This window comes from Orcinus orca, chromosome 7 (genome assembly GCF_937001465.1).
Source record: "Orcinus orca chromosome 7, mOrcOrc1.1, whole genome shotgun sequence".
NCBI lineage: Eukaryota > Metazoa > Chordata > Mammalia > Artiodactyla > Delphinidae > Orcinus > Orcinus orca.
The window spans coordinates 117,922,070-117,935,718 of NC_064565.1; the positions used below are offsets into that span (position 1 = coordinate 117,922,070).

Here is a 13,649-nt window from a genome sequence, read left to right on the forward strand (position 1 = left end):
CCAGAGACTCTCGGTCAGGGCCCTGTGCCCGTCACCGGCCCTGGGGAGCAGCTGCTGTCCAGAGGTTCACGGAGCCTCCAAGGCCAGCTGAGGCCAGGATCCAGCATAGATTTCCCAGGGGCCAGGAAGGCCCCCAGCTCCCGGTGGATGACAACATGTCCCAAACACTTAAGGTCCCCAGAAAGGGCTCCACTTGGATGGGTCTGCCCTCCTGTGAGAAGGGTCTCCCAGGTGGCCTCCCATGGCCCAGCACAGCCCTCAGGGCGGCTGCCTACCGCTTTCTGGAAAGGACACTGCCACTGTGAACACCTGCTCGACGCGGGAAGTCCATCCCAGCCCTCGCTCCACGGGAGGAGGAGGCGTGGGCCAGCACAGGGCAGTGCCCCCCGGGCCAGCGCCCACCCCCAACCCAAACCCGGTGTGGGCCCTTCCCCTGCGCCCTCTGCCCACCGCAGCTCCGGGCGCCGCGGGAGCGGCTGGGGCTGGGCTGCGGAGGCCCGGTCCCCAAGGCCTGTCCCCCCACCCCCTGCCGCCTCCCATCTGCCCTCTGCGCCGCTTATCAGGTAACCGGAGCCGGGAGCTGCGTCCACGCCTGAAACAGGAAGCCCGGGCCTGTGCGCGAGTTGAGGAGAGCCGGCTGGGTGGATGGAGGAGCAGCGGGCGCTCGCGGCCGCCAAGGATGGGGACCTGGCCACCCTGGAGCGGCTGCTGGAGGCGGGTGCCCTGGGCCCGGGGGTCACCGACGCCCTGGGGGCTGGCCTGGTGCACCACGCCACCCGGGCCGGCCACCTGGCCTGCGTCAAGTTCCTGGTTCTGCGGGCCCAGCTACCCGGCAACCAGCGGGCCCATAACGGGGCCACACCGGTGCATGACGCCGCCGCCACCGGTAGCCTGGCCGAAATGTGCTGGCTGGTGCGCGAAGGGGGCTGCGGTCTGCAGGTGAGCCGAGCGGGCACGGTGGCCGCGGGGGGACCCGTGTCCATGGGGATGGAGGGAGGCGTGAGCCGAGAGCCGGATCCGGAGCCCTCGGCCTCCCCTGGGCACCTCGGCCCTGGGCTGTTCCTCTCGGGGAGTCACCACGAGGGCCCCACGGCACAGTCAATGGCGTCTGTCTCTGCCCAACATCCCTCCGCCCCCAAAGTGGGCAACTCCTAAACCCCCTCGCGTCCCCCAGCGCCCAGCACAGAGTGGCCATCCTTGTTCTTCCTCCCCACGTCCCACCCAGGGGCGCCCGGCCTTGCCAGTGGTGATCTCACGGAGCCCTTATCAGGCCTGATCCGTGGGCCTGTTTCCGAAGGGTCTAGAAAAGGGTCCTTACGAAGAGAAGCAAGGTGGGCACTCGGGCTCGGGAGCTGTGGGCACCGGCCTGGACGCCCGGGGGCCCCGGTGGGTGACAGCACAGGCGCAGCTGTGGGGGGCAGTGGGACGAGAACCTTGATGTGAAGAGAAGAGTCTCGGGGCCCGCCTCTCCCTTCTCCTGCCGCCCGGTGGGTGCTCCGTGTGGGGGTGAAGGACCACGGGAGGTCGGTGAGCCAGCTCTGACGGTGTAAGGACGTCCTCCCAGAGGCTGGAGTCGGGGGGTAGGCATCACCGTGACCCGCTCGGTCCGGGACGGGGAGGACTCGGCGGTCACAGCCTGAGCGTCCCAACAGCCTCCAGGCCGTCGTCCTCATCCTCAGCGGCTCTTCGCACAACCCCGGGGGCGGGAGCGGGGCCACCTCTGTGCCTGGGAGAACGCCCAGGTCTGCCAGAGGCCCACGGTGGATAGGGTCCCCGGCAAGAGGACTCGGGGGCCGGCGGGTGGGCGCTCAGTGGGGGTGGGGCAGAGGCCCAGAGACGCCGCAGCCCTGGACACGGGGCAGGCCACCGGCCGGCGCGGGCGCAGCGGGGCGAGCGGAAGCCGCTCTGACTGCGAGCAGAGAAGGGGAGGGAGCTCGGATGGTCAGGATCAGGGACTTGGACCCAGAAGGCCTGGACTTGATCCTGGCCCTGCCGCCGACCTCTCAGTCCAAGAGACCTCCCTCCGCACGCCCCGCGATGGAGCACGCCGGACGGAGGGGCGGGGCGGAAGCTCTCCGCCGGGGTCCCGGGCGCTGTGGTGCCGGGCGGCTGGCCCTGGCCGCACTGGTGCTGCCGGGCAGGGCTGGGTCGGGGCCCGCCGCCCGCTCACCGCCCCGTCCGTGCCTCCGTAGGACCGAGACTCCTCGGGCGTCTCCCCGCTGCACCTGGCCGCCCGCTTCGGACACCCGGTGCTGGTGGAGTGGCTGCTGCGAGAGGGCCACGCAGCCACGCTGGAGACGCTGGAGGGGGCCTTGCCGCTGCACCACGCCGCCGTCAGCGGGGACCTGACCTGCCTGAAGCTCCTGACGGCCGCCCACGGCAGGTGAGGAGCCGCAGCGTCGCCTGTTGGGCAGTCCGGGGGGTGCAGGTGCTGGGGAGGCCGCACCGAGGCGGCGGAGGAGGAGGGGCTGCCGCCTTGGAGGCGGGCCTTGGGGGAGGGGAGTGTGGAGGGACAAGTCTGTGGCCAAGGCGCGGGCGGAGAGCGCGGGGGGTGAGGCTCGGAACGTGGAGGGGGCAGTGAGAACGGCGAGGAAGCTGCTACAGCAGTCAGAGCAGGAGGCGCTCTATATGCTCAGGCAGCTCCCGGCCCTGCCTGGGGGCGTCTCAGGGCCCGGCTTCCCCTGGCTGGGAAGGTGGCCCCCTCAAGCCACCCGAAGGGAGCAGAGGCTGTGCAGTGGACTTGGGGGCCCCTTCAGGTCGGCCTGAATTCTCTCTCCACACTGTCCTGTTCCTGACACTGTGAACCCCTGTCCCACCGCCTGGAGTTGGTGGATGGCGAGGCGGGGGCAGCGGGCAGCGGGACTCCCCTTCCCCATCATGGGCACCGCTGTGGCCCTTGCGCCCCACAAAAGATACCCTGGGCACAAAACGGGCCATCTAGGGTGCCGTGCACGTGGCCTGCCCCCCACCGTCTGTTCTCAGGGCTACTGCCCTGGCTGGGGGTGGGACTCCGTGTCCGCCCCACACCTGACCTGGCCTTTGTCCCCCGAACCCGCCTGCCTCTGTAACCACACGCCTTCTCCTCTGCGGGGCCTCTTGTTGGCCGGCTGGCTGTCCTGGCCACCCCACGGTTGCTCCTGGACGAGGCCGGACAGCTCAGCTGTGGAACAGTGTTCCTGTCCCTGGGCCTTCCCATCCCGACCCCTCGGCAAAGGCCTTCGGGACTCGCCTCTGCGGATCTTCCCCAGAGCGTCCACACCAGCTGCCCCGGGCCCGGCCGGCCACAGAGTGTCTCTTAGACCGGCAGTTTTAGAAGCAGCTTCTGTCATTTGAAAAGTGGAAGATTTCACATTAAAGCACACACAAGCACACGGGAAGGTCCCCCGCCCCAGGGCCCACATTCCCACCGGCACCGACCACAGGACCTAGAAGTGAAGTCTTTGTCAACAGGGCGTGGGTCCGGTTTGGGGAGGGGCTGCCCTGGGGACCAAGAACTCTCCTGGGCCTGCAGCACCATAGAGGCAAAGCCGGATGCAGGAAATCTGACGACCCTGCCCCAGTCCATCCACATGGGGGCCTGGAATTCGGATGCCAGGGCTGGGCACCACAGAAGGGCTACTGCCCTGCTCACTGGCCCCTTGTACAGAGCAGGCCCCCAGCTCTGGAGGTTCCCTGACCCGTCCACTGCAGGTCCTGCTGGGCTAGTCACCCCCTAAGAAGCGCCCTCTGCCGGCCAACCCCTGGCGGCGCGCACATCTTGATGGGGAGGGGGTGGGGGAGGGGAAGCTGGATTCCGGCGGCCCGTGCCCACCTCACCCCCGCCCCGACCCCGTGCCCTTGCGCCGTGCGCAACCTGTGCAACGCTACAGGTGGCCGGCTGGGCCCCTCACCTCAGCCGGGAAGCGGGGTGGCTGCAACAGCTCAGCCAGGTGCCGGGACGCCCCTCCCCGATCTGGGCCCTTGGCTGGAGCGGCTCCCCGGGACCCCCGGGCCGAGCGCCCTCTGAGCCCCGCCCTCCCCCATAGCGGCGTGAACCGGCGGACGCGCAGCGGCGCCTCCCCGCTCTACCTGGCCTGCCAGGAGGGCCACCTGCACCTGGCCCAGTTCCTGGTGAAGGACTGCGGCGCCGACGTACACCTGCGCGCCCTCGACGGCATGAGCGCCCTGCACGCCGCGGCTGCCCGCGGCCACTACTCGCTCGTCGTCTGGCTGGTAAGGGGCCGCCGTGGGCGCGGGCAGGGGAAGGCCGGGAAAGCTGGCAACTCGCTTGCAGAACCGCCTTCGAGCGAGTGGCTCCCGGCTGGGGTGGGCGCGGCACACCCAAACTGGGTCTCAGTTTGCCCGCAGGAAGTCCGAGGACCCACACGGTGGTTGGGGGAGCAGATGGGCCAGCCCATGGCTCAGAGCACCCACATGCCAGGCCCAGTGTCGGCCCCGCGGTGCAGCCCGGAGCCCACAGCTTTGACTGGAGGTGGCTGCGGACTGAAAGTCAGCCCCTGCAGGACCGTGGGCGTGTGCAGGGCCCCCTGGGGCCTCTCCTGCCCCTCCCCCAGGAGTCCTCAGCATCGGTGGCATCCAGATGCTCTGTCTCTGGCACAGGCAGTGCCTGGCCCTGGCCATTTGGAGCCCAGGGCCAGACCCCTCCCCTCTTGCCCGCTGGGCCCGTGGAAGGGTCACCCAGACCTCTTTCCAGAAGGAACACAGAGTGACCCAGCTTGGGGAGGATGCCTTCCGCCAACACTTCTTCCAGGGCTGAGGACTTCCTGGCTCCGCCACCAAAACCCTGGCCTGGGAGCTCTGAGGGTCCATTACAGAGACCTGGCCAAGTCTCAGAGTGGAGAGGTCTCTCTGGGGAGGGGCAGAACTGAGGCTGGGCAGGAGGTGGCTGGGCAGGGGGTGGTTCCTGGTGGAGCGGGGGCCCAGCTCATCACAGTTGGGAGAGCCCGTGGGGTGGCGTGAGGTGGAAAGGCAGACCAAGGCCCCGGGAGGACCTGGGCTCTTTCCTGGGGCACTGGGGAGCCGCTGAAGGGCTGCGAGCTGGGAGCGCCAGGGTCTGCTGGCATCTCTGAAGGTCACGCAGGTCACTGGTGGAGAAGGGAGAGGCCTTCCTCACTCAGAACCTCCCTCCCTTCGCATGGGGCCTGCTTTTCCAGCCCTCCCTCCAGCAGGCCGGCCTCCCTGCCCCAGGGCCTTTGCACGTGCTGCACCTTCTGCCTGGTGACAGCTCCCCAGGTGTGCCTCCCCCCTACTGCATCCCCTGTCCACCTGTGTAGGATGGCAGCCACCTGGCCCAGCTCCCCGTCCTGCTCTGCTGCTGTCTGTCCTGCACCAACACTGATAAACGTTGTGTTTGCCTTCGTCTTGGTGGTTGTCTGTTCCCACCCCAGGCTGTAAGTTCCAGACGCTCCAGGAAGCAGTGGCGCAGCCCTGCTGCTGCATTCCCTGTGCCTGGCACATAGTAAGGGCTCCAGAGATGTTTGATGAGTGAGTGAAGGAGGGAAGGAATCTGGCCTCCAGCCACTCACCTTGGCCTCAGAGGCCGCCAGCAGTTGCCTCCAGCCTCCCTTCGCTGCTGGATCTCCCAGGCTGGCCTCAGCCCCTCAGGCAGCCGCACCTTCGTACAGGCTGCGTCCCCTCCCAGGGCCCCTTGCTGCAGCCCCTCCTACACGGCCAGCTCCTCTCACAGGAGAAAGCTCTGCGGCTCCTGCTGCACTAACTTTCCCGTCTTCGGCCCCGCCCGGGCCGCTGGGTGGAGTTGTCCTTATGTCCCCTCACTGTAGTTCATATCTTGGCCTCCCAGAAATGTGCCTGTCCCCAGACCTGGACTCCTCGCCCTGCGGGAGCCTGAGTCCTGGTCATCTCTGGCCGCAGGGCCACAATCGCAGGTGCTCAGCACACGGTGTGGGAGTGAGCCAGTGGGCTGTGCAGGGCGAGGAGAAGGAGCTCGGAGCAGCGGGGGTGCCCAGGAGCAGGGGGAGGGTGGGCAGGAGGGAAGAATGTCCACCGAGCCCCATGGAGCCCCACAGGGGCTCATCCCGCGAGAAACAGCTGGGGCCACGGGGTCCCAGGGCCAGAAAGGCTTTTCCAGATGTGAATCCCCAGCCCCGCCTCCTGCAGGGTGGACGGAGAGGGGAGGGGGCGGCGTCCAGCCTGGCTCACCCACTCAGCGCTGGGCGCCCCCTCCCTTTGGGGAGCTGGCCGAGGGGAGGGTCTCTGTTCCCGGCTCACTGGCCTTTTTCTAACAGACACGTTTGGCTGTTGGGTCAGCCAGCGTTTGGCTGCAGTGACCAGTGCACTGAGCCACTGAAAGGTTGTCCCTCCCACGTAGAGGCCGTTGACGCTGGGTCACATCTCTGCTGTTCTCCCAGCCTCTCCCTCATGGTGAGAGTTGGCCGCATTCAAGGCAGGAAGAGGGAGAAAAGGGGGTGACGCCACACCCACCAGCCCCTTCTATCAGGAAGGCAGAAGAAGAGCCCCTGACGTCTCACTGTCACATGGCTGCCCCGCTGCACGCAGTCCATTGCGTGCCCACGGGCCTGGCCGGGTGCCGTGGACCAGAGCCCACTGGTGCCCTCACAGAGGGGCAGCTGAGGGCCTGCGAGGAGGGCCGGCCGGAAGTCACTGATGTGGCTGCCAGCAGGACGGGGCGCAAGCCGCAGGGTGACCACGCTTGGGTCCACCATGAGGAAGCCTGCTCAGGACCCGCCTCCCAGCACCCCTGCATCTTTGTGCTGGAGACGTGATAGGGTACAAACAGGCCTGGTGCCAGGATGTCCTTTCTCTCCCTCCCTCCCTCCCTTCATCAGCAAACATCTGCTTACTGTCCCTTAGGTGCCGCCCAAAGGCATTTCTTTATTTGATGTGTGAAACCAGCCCCTGGGGGTGTTCAGCTTACGGTCAGGGCTGGGGCAGATTTGGGGACCGTGGAGTCTCCCAGCAAAATCACCGAGCTCACTTCCTCCCATGCTGCCCGGGACGCGCCAAGAGGAGCCAGCTCTGTCCCAGGGCTTCCTGCCCCGAGGTAGGAGTGGTCACCCCCGTCCAGCCTCAGCTGGCCCATCTCCCCTCCTCGTCCCTCAGGTCACCTTCACGGACATCGGCCTGACGGCGCGGGATAACGAGGGGGCCACCGTCCTCCACTTTGCCGCTCGAGGCGGCCACACGCCCATTCTAGACAGGCTCCTGCTGATGGGCGCCCCCGTCATGAGAGACTCCTGGGGTGGGACCCCTCTCCATGACGCAGCGGAGAGCGGGCAAATGGAGGTGAGGCAGGGGCCGGGGGAGGGTGCGCGGGGGGGCTGGGGGGCCTCCGAGAGCCAGCAGTCCTGGAAGGCTTCCTATGAATAAGTCATTTAACCCTCACCACAGCCCTGTAGAATAGATGTGATTAGTCCCCTTTTACAGACAGGTAAACTGAGGCTCAGAGGGCCAGTCACTTGCCCAGGATCCAGGCTCTGACCCAGCGGGGAACAAAATCCGTGCTCTCGGCCCCTCCCTTTGCACAGAGGCTCCCCAGGTTCCCGCTCAGGGAGCGGTCTTCCTGCCGGTCCTCCCCGGAGGGCCTTTCAGCTGCTGGCCCCCTGATGTGAGCAGCCTGGGAGCAGAGCCCTGGCGGGTTCGCTATGATCCAGATAGACCTTAGGGGCTCCTGTGGGCCAGTTCCCAGGAAACAGCATCCAGAAATCCAGAGTAGGCAGGGATGGTGTTCAAATATTTACGGTCCGACGCTGGGAATAGATCTGGCCATCAGCCACTGGCCCCGCACCGGCATCACCTGCCCACTGACCTCCTGTAAAGGCAGGGCTGCATCTGAGGGGAGCGCGCAGGCTGACTCTTCCACTGCCCCACCCAGCAGGGCTCCGAAGTGAGTCAGCTCATCCCATGCCGGCTCCCGGGCTTTCCCGTGTCATTCCCACAGTGCCCGGGGATGCCTGCTGCATCTGCCGTCGTGAGCAACATGCTCCTGGCCCAGGAAAGCCCAGTCCCGGGGGAGGGCTTTACTGAGGTGCAACCGGGTATCCCCTTTGGGCCTACATTCTGGACAGCTGTTTCCAGCTGGAACCCAAAGTGTCCCTGGGGCCCAGCCTGGGCAGCGTTGTGTAAATGCAGCCCAGGGCGGCCACCAAGAGTCATGGGAAGGCGCAGGGTCCTTCTGAAGAGTCAGAAAGAGGCCCAGTCCAGCTCATGGCAGTGCTGCTGAAATTGTCTGCCTCTGACTCTCAGGAGTCCTGGGGCCCCTCCTGCTCTCCACCCTCCACCCCTCCACCCCTCCACCCCTCCACCCCTCCACCCCACCACCCCTCCACCCCTCCACCCCTCCACCCCACTACCCCTCCACCCCTCCACCCCTCCACCCCTCCACCCCACCACCCCACCACCCCTCCACCCCTCCACCCCTCCACCCCTCCACCCCTCCACCCCACCACCCCTCCACCCCTCCACCCCTCCACCCCTCCACCCCAGCCCCCCTCCACCCCTCCACCCCTCCACCCCTCCACCCCACCACCCCTCCACCCCTCCACCCCAACCCCCCTCCACCCCACCACCCCTCCACCCCACCACCCCTCCACCCCTCCACCCCCCCACCCCTCCACCCCCCCACCCCTCCACCCCAGCCCCCCTCCACCCCACCACCCCTCCACCCCACCACCCCTCCACCCCACCACCCCTCCACCCCTCCACCCCTCCACCCCACCACCCCTCCACCCCTCCACCCCTCCACCCCAGCCCCCCTCCACCCCAGCCCCCCTCCACCCCTCCACCCCTCCACCCCTCCACCCCAGCCCCCCTCCACCCCAGCCCCCCTCCACCCCACCACCTCTCCACCCCTCCACCCCTCCACCCCACCACCCCTCCACCCCTCCACCCCTCCACCCCAGCCCCCCTCCACCCCACCACCCCTCCACCCCTCCACCCCAGCCCCCCTCCTCTCACCCCTGCAAGCCACCACTCAGCCCTCCCTGGCTCAATGCCCCCAATCCGCCCCTATCTAGAGGGAGGGGAAGGGCAGGCGTGAACCTCAGTCCGGGCCAGGCCAGTCCTCAGAGAAGAGGAAGAGCCTGCAGTTACCCCTACAGTCATCCCTTTTGTCCTGGACACGAGAGAAGAAGCTGAGCAGGTGACAGGTTGGGAGGCGGGGAGGGCGGTCCCCGCTGGCGGTTGGTGGCCTGAAGAGCCCTGAGCCGTTGCAGCGAGGCTCAGGCAGCCGCCCGTCTCCCAGCCTCCGGCTCCGTAATCAGGAGGGTGGCTGGAGCAGCGCTCTAAAAACTCTATTTTTAAGCAGCAGCATCTTTTTCAAGTGAAATAGTCTATAGGAGCCCGAGAAGCTCACCGATAAGCCAAGAGACCACCACCTCCCACCCTCCCTTAATGCGAACATAAAATAGCTCAGGCCTCAAGGCTGAGAACTGCTTTCCTTTTCAATCTGTTACGACAACTCTAAACACACAAGAGCAGAGCCTCCTGCCTCAGCTCATTGGCCTCTCTTGGCCACTCCCTCCACCGCACTATTATTTTACAGCAAGTCAGAGAAGGCACACCTTTTTATCCATAAATACTTCAGTGGACTCTTCTCCAGGAGGCGAAGACTCCCTTTGTTTCTTATCACAGCCTCAAACCATTATCACGCCTAAAAATAATTCATGATCATTTCTTTTATTTATTTATTTTTTTTAGACTACTTTTACAAATTAATTAATTAATTAAATTTTTTGGCCTGCGTTGGGTCTTCGTTGCTGCGCACGGGCTTTCTCTAGTTGCGGCGAGAGGGGGATATTCTTCGTTGCGGTGCGTGGGCTTCTCACTGCGGTGGCTTCTCGTTGTGGAGCACGGGCTCTAGGCACGTGGGCTTCAGTAGTTGCAGCATGTGGGCTCAGTAGTTGTGGCTTGTGGGCTCTAGAGCGCAGGGCCAGTAGTTGTGGCACACGGGCTTAGCTGCTCCGTGGCATGTGAGATCTTCCCAGACCAGGGCTCGAACCCGTGTCCCCTGCATTGGCAGGCGGATTCCTAACCGCTGCGCCACCAGGGAAGCCCCCAATAATATCTTAATATCATCTAATATCCAGTCTGTCTAGTAGCCATCTAATATCCATTTCCCTGCTTGTGCTGTAATCAGGAGCAAAGCAAAGTCCACACATTATTGATTTGTCTGTTGGGTCTTAATCTGTTAGCAATTCCAGAAATATATTCATCCAGGAAATATAGGATAATGCTTCATTCCCACCCCACGCCACACCCCATTTTAAGATAAATTCTATTTTATTTTATTATTATTATTATTATTATTTTTCGGTACACGGACCTCTCACTGTTGTGGCCTCTGCCGTTGCAGAGCACAGGCTCTGGACGCACAGGCTCAGCGGCCATGGCTCACGGGCCCAGCCGCTCCGCGGCATGTGGGATCTTCCCGGACCGGGGCACGAACCCGTATCCCCTGCATCGGCAGACAGACTCTCAACCACTGTGCCACCAGGGAAGCCCCAATAAATTCTATTTTAGAATAATTTGGAAGAGTTTTAGATTTGTAGAAAAATTGAGACACTAGTACAGACAGTTCTCACAGAGTTCACATCCATTTCCCCCTATTATTAACAATTTACATTAGCATGGTACGTTTGTCACAATTAATGTACCAAAATTGATACAGTATTACTAACCGAAGTCCATACTTCATTCAGGTTTCCTTACTTTTCACCTGAGGTACTTTTCCTGTTCCGGGATCCCTTCCATGACACCACGTGACATTTCATCATCTTGTCTCCTTAGGCTCCCCCGAGCTGTGACAGTTCCCCCCCTACCCTTTCAAAACAAAACTTCAGAATCATGAGCTGGTGCCCTAGCACCCCCGGTGGGGGATGATGGCAGTTTAGTGTGTGTTTTGTTTTGCTGTATCTCAGTCTTTCTTATGTCACAAGTTACACTGATTACTTGGTTTTTTAATTGAGTAAAAAATACATAACATAAAACTGACCATCTTAAACATTTCTAAGTGTACAGTGCAGAAGTGTAAATATATGCACATTGTTGTACAACACATCTCCAGAACTTTTATCTTGCAAAACGGAAAGTCTGTACCCATTAAGCAACAACTCCCCATCCCCACTTCCCCAGCCGCTGACAACCACCATTCTCCTTTCTGTCTCCATGAGCTTGATTACTCTAGGGACCTCATACAAGTGGAATCATACAGTATTTATCTTTTTGTGACTGCCTCATTTCACTTAGCATAATGTCCTCAAGGTTCATTCATGTTGTGGCATGTATCAGGCTTTGTTTCTTTTATAAGGCTGAATAATATTCCACGGTATGTTATGCCACATTATCTTTATCCATTCATCCATCAGTGGACATTGGGGTTCCACCTTTGGGCTATTGTGAATAATGCTGCAATGAACATGGGTGTGCAACTGTCTCTTCAAGACCTTGCTTTCTACTCTGATTACTCTCTAAGATGTTAAACCAACCTTGCATTCTTGGAGTAAACTCAATTTGGTCATGAAAAACGATCTCTTTTATACATAGGTGAATTTCATTTGCTAACATTTTGCTTAGGATTTTAAGTGTGGTAGATAGCACTGGTGTAATGGTTCTCAAAGGTGGCCGCACACTACAACTCTCCAGAACATGTTTAAAATATTCTAATACCTGAGCTCCATCTACCCCAGCGATTCTGATTTAATTGGTCCTAGGGAGCCCACGTATCAGGACTTCCTGAAGCTCCCCAGGTAAGGGCTTCCCTGGTGGCGCAGTGGTTGAGAGTCCGTCTGCCGATGCAGGGGACACGGGTTCATGCCCCGGTCTGGGAAGATCCCATATGCCGCGGAGCGGCTGGGCTCGTGAGCCATGGCTGCTGAGCCTGCGCGTCCGGAGCCTGTGCTCCGCAACGGGAGAGGCCGCAACAGTGAGAGGACCGCGTACCGCAAAAAAAAAAAAAAAAAGCTCCCCGGGTGACTCTAACATATGTCAAATTTGAGAACCATCTATGTGAGTAGCGTTAGCTGAACTAATCTAGAAAGAATTCATAGAGATGGTCGTTCTTTTCTTTTTGAGTTACTGACACAGAGTTTATTGGGAGACGGTCATTCTTAAAGCAGTGAATGTCGGAAGGAGTAGGGTTTCTAGCAAGGGAGAGAGGGTTATAAGCACTCAGGGTGCTAGGACAGAGTGGAGAGTAGAAGCTGGGGCTTGTAGTGAGAGGTCAGTGGTGGAAGACCTTGAACTAGTTTTAATATTGTGTAAGGAGCCATCTGGGAGCTGCTGTGGGATCCCGAGAAGAGGGCATATGATTTCCTGGCTGTTTGGAGGAGGGCTCGCTGTGGACCGGGAAGTTGCCATAAGATGGGGTGTGGTCTGGGGCTTTGCTGACGAGGTTGAAGAGGAAACAGCAGAAGACAGGTGTAAACGAGGTCCCTTCAAGGTTTAGATGTGCAGTTAAAACTCGTTGTAGTTCTCTACCTAGCTTAACATTGCTGCTAATTCAAGAGAGAATTTTTATTGCGTATTGTGAGTCCCCAAAAAGGCGTTCCGAGCAGACGATTGCCTCTGTCGACTTTCTGTGCTGGGTAATTTTTTAGAGTCTTTAATGGTCAACGATTCGTGTCCACGCTTTCCTTCATGCAGACACTCATTCAACAAAGAGTTATTGAGCACTTGCTTAGCATGGGAGCAAGGATTCAAGAACCAGAGAGTATCTGCAGTAGATGAGGGGTCGGTTTGGGAAATTTCAGGGCTGTTTCTGTTGTTACAACGATTGGGGTGCTCTTGTGGGGGAGGCTGGGTAGCCCGCTGTTCCAGAACAGTCCTGCACAGTGAGGAAGGGTCTTATGCCCCAAGCAAGTTCCCAATGAATCGGACAGGTATGTAGGTAGAAAACCTGTTCATAGTTATCTGAGCTTCGAACCTAACTCAAGTACGTGTAATTATCTAAGCTTAGAATCCAAATTCAAATATACGTACACGTACACCAATGTTTCTTCATAGTTTTACTATACATAAGAGATTTCCAAGGATGGTCCGACTGTATATATTGAGGGAAGATAGACTTTTGTTTTATTTAGCACTTCACCAAAACTTATTCACTGTTTGAGCAAATGACATCACCAATGGCAATGCTGAACCTGACGTTTGCGTCTCCAGCTGTCTGATTTTTAACCGTGAATTTGCAATGATTCCACATGTTAAAGGATAATTTTTAAAAGTGCTGGTAATCATGACTTTCATTCAACTATAAAATGAGCCTGTGTCAAACATTTTTATTTAATTCATTAATTAATGAGGAAACCAGTAATTCAAAGTGATAGTATCTTTTCAAATTAGAGTTTTCATTTTTCCAGATATATGCCCAGGAGTGGGATTGCTGGGTCGTATGGTAGTTCTATTTTTAGTTTTTTAAGGAACCTCCATACTGTTCTCCATAGTGGCTGTATCAGTTTACTTCCCCACCAACAGTGCAGGAGGGTTCCCTTTTCTCCACACCCTCTCCAGCATTTGTTGTTTGTAGACTTTTTGATGATGGCCATTCTGACAGGTGTGAGGTGATTGTGGGTTTCATCTGCATTCCTCTAATAGTTAATGGTGTTGAGCATCTTTGCATGTGCCTGTTGCCCATCTGTGTGTCTTCTTTGGAGAAATGGCTATTTAGGTCTTCTGCC

General features: G+C 60.2%; 1 protein-coding gene across 1 annotated transcript in view; it reads left to right on the forward strand.

The window, feature by feature from the left end:
• The first annotated feature begins 645 nt into the window (after positions 1 to 645).
• Positions 646 to 13,649, forward strand: part of ESPNL (espin like) — a 28,686-nt gene continuing 15,682 nt past the window's right edge. Inside the window, exons 1-4 of the mRNA XM_049712410.1 lie at positions 646 to 939; positions 2,193 to 2,383; positions 4,026 to 4,212; positions 7,081 to 7,263. Coding sequence (XP_049568367.1) covers positions 646 to 939; positions 2,193 to 2,383; positions 4,026 to 4,212; positions 7,081 to 7,263 — 855 coding nt within the window. The remainder of the gene's footprint in view (positions 940 to 2,192; positions 2,384 to 4,025; positions 4,213 to 7,080; positions 7,264 to 13,649) is intronic.